We start from the raw sequence: 7,925 nt of genomic DNA, 5'->3' as shown, positions 1-7,925 counted from the left end.
CAGTTGAAGAAGATGTGTACTGGATTTTTTTGGAAAAGCCTAATTTTATTTCTTTTCTTATTCCTTAAAGTTTACTCTCACTTCTTATACCAGTTGTCTCTACATTTTTATGTCATTTTTTAAAAAGGTGAAGTTAGATTATTATCTTGAAATTTATTTCCAACTCCTAAATTCTGTGATGCTACATATGATCTTTATTTCTTTTGTTCTGTTTATATTAAAAACCTAGGTCTCACATCTATGGGCTTATTTTGTGCATGAACTCAAAGAGGTAAGTTTCTCATCCTTTCCTCCAGAACCACTGTCTAGTCATCAATTTCCTCATAGCTCCATGCACTTCTGTATTTCTCAGGCTATAGATGATAGGATTGAGCATGGGAGTGACTACTCCATAGAACAGAGCAATCAATTTGTTAAAAGCAGAGTCTTTGGACTTTGGCTTCATATACATGAAGAGGATTGTCCCATAAAACACGGTCACTACTGTTAAGTGAGCTGAGCAGGTAGAAAAGGCCTTTTTTCTTCCTTCTGCTGAATTGATTCTTAGTACAGTAGAAAGGATGAAAATGTAGGATATACAAATTAACAGTAATGGAGAAAACAAAAATATTACATTGCCCAACATTATAGTAATCTCATTCAAGGAAATATCTGTACAAGCCAGCTTGACAAAGGCCAGTATTTCACAAGCAAAGTGATTAATGACATTTTTTCCACAGAAGGGCAACCGTATTGCAAGAATAGTTTCTGTCAGTGAATTGAGAAAGCCCAATCCCCAGGAGAGAGCTGCCATCTGAATACAAAGTGCCTTGCTGATGATGATGGAGTATCTCAGAGGGTTACAGATGGCCACATAACGGTCATATGCCATCACTGCTAGGAGCACACACTCTGTGGACCCCATAGTGTAGGAGACAGACATCTGAACAACACATCTAGTGAAGGAGATGGTTTTTTTCTGTGATAGGAAGTGTATCAACATTGAGGGGATAAAGGAGGATGTGTACCAAATGTCTAGGAAGGAAAGGTTACCAAGGAAGAAGTACATGGGCGTATGGAGGCAGGAATCCAGAAGAGTTAGGATGATCAAGGTGCTGTTTCCCAGCAGGATCACCAGGTACATCATCAAGCACATCACAAAAAGGAGTTTTTCCACTCTTGGGTACTCAGAAAGTCCCTGCAGAACGAACTCAATGTCAGTCCAATTCATCCTGTCCACTTTACTGTTTTGTACCTGGAGTGATCCAGAAGAGAAAAGTGCATGTGAGTTTAACAAGTCTGTACATATTCCCATATGCAGTAAGGGATCATTGGAGGAGGGGCAGCCAAGCGTGTCAGCACCAGTGGAGTGCTGGTAGCAGCTGTCAGTTTAGCTTTTTGAATTTCTCTTCTTTTCCATTTCCTGAGATTGTGATACACAGTTCTGAGGCAGGGAAGAACTATTTGCATTTTTAACAAACATCTGTTATTTCCAATTCATTGGACCCACAGATCCCACTTTGAATATCATTATTGTGGAGAGGCTGTGCCTAATCTGTTAAAAAATATCTGTGTATTTGATTTTATTTCATGACAATCATTAACAATATCATTGGTTTAAGGCTTTATAATTTATAAATATGTTCACACATATTACTCATTTTATCATCACTATAATTATCTGAGGGAAGTGAAATTCATAGAGGTAAAATGTATATAAAAACACGAGTGAGCCACTATTCAAATCTGCATTTTCTGACTTTACATCACCTGCTCTTTTTAAACAACAGGCTATTGCCCTCTCTAAATTATGTAAATTGTCTAAGGAGTGGGAATCAGACATCTTTTCAAATAATGTTCTCCAGAGGGGCGCCTGGGTGGCTCGGTTGGTTAAGCGTCTGTCTTCAGCTCAGGTCATGATCCCGGGCTCCTGGGATCAAGCCTCGCGTCGGGCTCCCCGCTCAGCAGGGAGCCTGCTTCTCCCTCTGGCTCCCTCTGCCGCACCCCCTGCTTGTGCTCTCTCTCTCGTGCTTTCTCTCTCAAGTAAATAAATAAAATCTTAAAAAAAAAATAATGTTCTCCAGATGATTCTAATGTGCAATGTGGAAGTAAACCACCTATCCAGTGGAGTGCCTCTAAATTTTAGTATATAGATGAATCGCGTGGGGAATCTTTGTAAAGGATTCTGAATCAGTGGGTCTGAAGCAGATTCTAAGATCTGAATTTATTAACATGTTCCCAGATGCTGCTGCTGCTGACTAGAGAACCCACACGAATAGCTAGTCCTTTTAGACCATCTCTCTCCAATACTATTGCAGAGTGTCACTAGTGCTTCCATTGTATATAGGACTAACTGAATAGTAGAAAATGAAAAACTGAACACTTTCTGGGATTTGGAGTTGAGATATCTGTGTGAGTCAGTTTTGCAGTCAGTTTTGTGTTCTTAGATTTTAGATATACAAGCAACCAATTTGCATACAAAAGAACCTGCTTTTTTATTTCTGTCCATATTAAAGTCATTTCTCTTCCATTTGTTAAATTTGCAATTAGGGTCAATATGTTCCAGAAAAGGAATTTGAGGTCAGCTCAGTCATCTGAGTTGTGCATCATAGAGCATGGAGCAAATAACTTTAATTTGAAAAATTTAAGGAGTAGATATTACTAGATGACCTTCTTTTTTATAGTAAATAAATCAAAGAACATAATTTTGAAAACACCTTTTCATTCCCAAGGTATTCTGACAAACTTTAAAATATCCCTAGAGGGTGGCACCTAGGTGGCTCAGTTGGTTAAGTGTCAGACTCTTGATTTCGGCTCAGGTCATGATCTCAGGGTTGTGGGATTGAGCCCCACATCGTCGGTTCCCTGCTCAGCGGGAAATCTGCTTAAGATTCTCTCTCTCCTTCTCCCTTTGTCCCTCTCCACCCACGTTCTCTTTTTCTCAAATAAATAAATACATCTGTAAAAAAATATCCCTAGAGGAAAAGAAAAGAATTGATCCAATGGATGAGTTTCTACTTAGTGTTTCTAAACAAGGCTGTGTTTCTGGTATAGAGTTTGCTGTTTTTCTCTGTGATAGTCATTTGCCAACAGGTCATGCTTTCTATGACAACTCTAGCTTATAATGGTGAGACATATTAATCAGCATAATACAATGTTTATATGTCTATTGGCTATGGAAAGGAGGACTCCCCTCCAATTCAAGCTGTACCATACTTTGTAGGCATACATTACAAAGAGGGTAGGAAGGGTTGAGTAGGCCAGGATATACTTCTATTTGGTATTAAGATTGGAATTTGAATGACTGTAGATATATATCTCAACCTACTCTGAATATGAAAATGAAAGTCTGATAGAGGCTTTGAAGGACCATCGGTTGTCTGGGGTCTGTTGTTTCAGGAAGGATGTGAATCATGTCAGATACCCTCTTTTCTTTTCTAGGGACAAGTTGATTCCTATTTGGAAATTACTTGCAGGAAGTAATGATGGTGTGCATTTAGTATCTTGACAGTTCAGAGATAGTTGCCATAAAAAAACTTCACTTGCAAACATTTATAAGAGAAACCACCAATCTTCTTCATTTTAGCTTACTTCACTAAATGGGTTCCTGGGAACTAGGGAATGAAGATTTTTAAGATTCTTGATAGTTTCTTTCCATGCAAAGTGTATATTGGATAATTCCATTTCTACTAAATCTTTGCCATTATTAGATATTGTCTTTTGAAACAGTTTTTCATTCTTAGCTAATGCCACAGGAATTGTTAAATAATCATAGCATACTAATTTGATGGGCCATTATGCACTTATTAATATGACATTTGTGAGGATGTTTTATTAAAACAAAAATGATGTTTACATTATGTTAAAATGATTAAGTGAAACAGAAACAAAACAACAGCATTTTTTGCAAAACTGAAACCTAAACCAAGATAACCTAGACAGAATAGAAAGACTGACTGAAAAGAAATACCCAAAACATTAATGGTTATATTAGAGAACTTTCTTCTACTTTTCTGAATTACCCAAAATTCTAAAATATATATAAAGAAAAAATATTATCAAAAAAGAGAAAAACACTGAAGCAGGTTCCAGTTATGTTAGGAAAATTAACTCAGAATAAAAAAATGTCAAAACAGTTTAAGTAGTACAGTGATTATCTTAAGTGTCTAGAAACTACACTTTGACGCAGAGCTGTAGAGATGTGTCCTATGCAGTTATTGGTAGGAACCTACTATTTCTGGTGGAAGAGAGCATTTATAATCCCTACCCTCAAAATCATCCAAGTAACAGTATTTTTTGTTTTTAGGAAGTACACCAAGATAAGGAACTTGAGTTCTTGACCTAATCATATGTTATCAAAAGAGATTGCAGACTATTGATGCCTGGAACAGAATTATCATTTATTTATTTATTTTTTTTAAGATTTTATTTATTTATTTGACAGAGAGAGACAGCAAGAGAGGGAACACAAGCAGAGGGAGAGGGAGAAGCAGGCTTCCTGCTAAGCAGGGAGCCTGATGCAGGGCTCAATCCCAGGACCCTGGGATCATGACCTGAGCCGAAGGCAGATGCTTAATGACTAAGCCACCCAGGCACCCCCAGAATTATCATTTAGAAGAGACATTCCTATTTTTAAAGGATCTGAACTGGCCTGGATCCTAAAACCTCTCATCCCCCTCTCCCAAACCCTGGTGTTTTACAAGAATTAACCACTCTGTGTTTCAATGCCCTGGGACTTCATCTTGGCACTGTTTTAGTGTTGTAAGAGACCTAAGGAAAGTTTGTGACTTTTCATCCAAGCCAGAAGTCAAGCTCTCTAACTTTCTAGAGGGAAACTGTCTAACTTTGTATCATTTTATTTTATTGGCTTAGATACTTGAAGATCTAATATTTAAAGTACTAAGATTTTTCAGTGAAAAACACTATCTGCACTCTAGATTCTCACTAGAGGAAATAATCCTGTTATTCTCTTCAGCTTTTCTAAAAATATCAATTAAGACAACTGATACTTTATAAAAAATCAGTGGATTTGCTGATTCTCAATTTATAGATTTTATAAACTCTACTCTTCAATTAATATACCACAAGGAAAGATGTATTATTTTAGGTTACAAAGAGAAGAGAAACTGTCATGTGAGGTCCTAGTATGAGGCACCTCATACAATTTTTATCATTTAATCTTCAGAACAATCCAAATATTATTATAAATTTTACCAATGAGGAAATGAGTTAGAAGTTCCAAAGTTTAAGAACAACTTTCAGTATCTTTTTTATAAGTTTTTATTTAAATTCCAGTTAGTTAACATACAGTGTAATATTAGTTTCAGGTGTACAGTGTAGTAATGATTCAACACTTCCATATAACACCTGGTTTTCAATATCTTATAGGTGATAAATACCAGAACTATGATTTAAACTCTTATCTTTGATTCCCAGGCCTGTTTGAGCACTATACTAGGTTTACTTATTTATAAAATTTCTTCTTTTTTTTTTTAAAGATTTTATTTATTTATTTGAGAGAGAGTGAGAGAGAGAAAGAGCACAAGAGGGGGGAGCAGGAGAGGGAGAAGCAGACTCCCTGCTGAGCAGGGAGCCCGATGCGGGACTCGATCCCGGGACTCCAGGATCATGACCTGAGCCGAAGGCAGTCGCTTAACCAACTGAGCCACCCAGGCGCCCTATAAAATTTCTTCTTATTAAACCACGATTTAATATGAAGCACTTAACTTTCAAGGATCCATATGATAAATACACACATAAAAATATATTGGAATCTTTCGAAAGCATTGAGGCATTTATTGTCTTCCACTTATGAAGACATTATCCACAATAATGAATTAAAATGAAAAAAGAAAAAGCCAAGATTCCTTTCAGGTCTAGCATGGACACTTAAGATCCAGAGTGGTAGAATTGATTTGTTACATAAACGGGAACACAAAAAAATTAATATTTCTTCTTTTGCCTTGGACACCTACAGTTCAGAGTAACAGTTATAATTACTTCAGCCTTCTATTACATATTTTTGTTTCTAATCCTACTTTTACTGTAAACACCTTTAGTTACATGTTTCCTCAAACCCTTATTGAGCATAGTTTATGTGTGAATAATATATAAATAATTGTGGGCTCTTTCTCTAGATAATTTTTACTTAAGATTTTAGTGAACTAGAAACTTGAATACAGTAGCTATTCACCTATTACTTATAAGGGTCTGTTGGCAACTTCCTCTTCCTCACTAGTCTCTTTTTCATGTACTATTTTGGGATTTTTAAAAGAATTTAAATAATATTCTGCTGTTGAAGAGGCTGCCTGGATTTTTATATTTTTTTCCTTTACATATATATACATACTCTCAAAATCCCACCAGCAGTGATCACCTCAACAAAAAAATCTTTATATTTATTGATAGGATGTTTTCCTTTTGAAATAATTTCAGTAAAACTTTTCTCTTTATCTTACCTCCTGATTAGGTTTTAAACTCATCCACACCATTCCATTCTATCAAGTAATAGAAAAAATTTCCAGGAATTTGATTTTAATTTGCATTTCTCAGATGAGACCTGAAGATTCTCACTTTGAAAGACAGTTGTTCTCCTTCCTAAAAAGAAATGTGAGAAAGAATAGCTACAATCAGGCAATTAGTCTGTACATGAATTTTCATAAGAAGGAATCAAGGAAATAAAATATGTTAAAAATAAAGATCCATGATGCAACTCTAGTTTCCCATTACTTGTGCTAAAGTTGACATTTACTCAAGAGATTCAGCTTCTTTTGGAAGTCAATTTAGCACTTATTTTTTACAAACTTCTTCAATCCCTAAGGTTATGAGTCAGAAACTTAGGATTCTCTAGAGATAAAGTCCCTGACTTCTGCACATTCTAAAAACCCAATTATCTTCACTTAAAGAGAATCTTCAGTTATACATTTCTTGGAGTACTCATTGAATATAGCTGTATTTGATGGCCTCTACGTAAGTTAGGGCTGGAATCAGAATATGTCTAAAAGTTCTCAGAAAAGTTACCTTTCCTTGAGAATTTGTTTTTCTTTTTATTCCAGAAATAATACTAGGTCAATCCTAATAGAGTCCTAAATAGTCATTCCACCTCTTTAAACTCTTTTTATCTTTTTTTTTAAACCCTTTTTATCTTTAATATTTTTGTTAACTCTAGGCCACACACCACATAATTTTTCTTTTTTATTATTATTATGTTATGTTAATCACCATACATTACATCATTAGTTTTTGATGGAGTGTTCCATGATTCATTGTTTGCATATAACACCCAGTGCTCCATGCAGAACGTGCCCCCTTTAATACCCATCACCAGGCTAACCCATCCTCCCACTCCCCTCCCCTCTAGTGCCCTCAGTTTGTTTTTCAGAGTCTATCGTCTCTTGTGATTCGTCTCCCCCTCCAAATTCCCCCCTTCATTCTTCCCCTCCTGCTATCTTCTTTTTTTTTTTTTTTGACATATAATGTATTATTTGTTTCAGAGGTACAGATCTGTGATTCAACAGTCTTGCACAGTTCACACTGCTCACCATAGCACATACCCTCCCCAATGTCTATCACCCAGTCACCCCATCCCTCCCACCCCCCACCACTCCAGCAACCCTCAGTTTGTTTCCTGACATTAAGAATTCCTCATATCAGTGAGGTCATATGATACATGTCTTTCTCTGATTGACATATTTCGCTCAGCATAACACCCTCCAGTTCCATCCATGTCATTGCAAGATCTTATTCCTTCTGAAGGCTGCATAATATTCCATTGTATATATATACCACCTCTTCTTTATCCATTCATCTGTTGATGGACATCTTGGCTCTTTCCACAGTTTGGCTATTGTGGACATTGCTGCTATAAAAATCGGGGGTGCGCGTACCCCTTCGGATCCCTACATTTGTATCTTTGGGGTAAATACCCAGTAGTGCAATTGCTGGGT

General features: G+C 36.4%; 1 protein-coding gene across 1 annotated transcript; it reads right to left on the bottom strand.

The window, feature by feature from the left end:
- Positions 1-280: 280 nt before the first annotated feature.
- On the bottom strand, positions 281-1,294 carry LOC118547779 (olfactory receptor 13C7-like). The gene has a single exon (XM_036111428.2). It carries the CDS (start codon positions 1,292-1,294, stop codon positions 281-283), a length of 1,014 nt encoding a protein of 337 aa, XP_035967321.2.
- Between the last annotated feature and the right edge of the window lie 6,631 nt (positions 1,295-7,925).

The sequence above is a fragment of the Halichoerus grypus genome, chromosome 14 (assembly GCF_964656455.1).
Source record: "Halichoerus grypus chromosome 14, mHalGry1.hap1.1, whole genome shotgun sequence".
In the NCBI taxonomy this organism is placed as follows: Eukaryota; Metazoa; Chordata; class Mammalia; order Carnivora; family Phocidae; genus Halichoerus; species Halichoerus grypus.
The sequence above is the reverse complement of the archived record's forward strand: the minus strand, read 5'-3'. Positions and strand labels throughout refer to the sequence as shown.

What these genes read in the sequence shown, in the direction of transcription:
- LOC118547779 (XM_036111428.2), bottom strand. Translation starts at nt 1,294, where the DNA reads ATGGGAATATGTACAGACTTGTTAAACTCACATGCACTTTTCTCTTCT.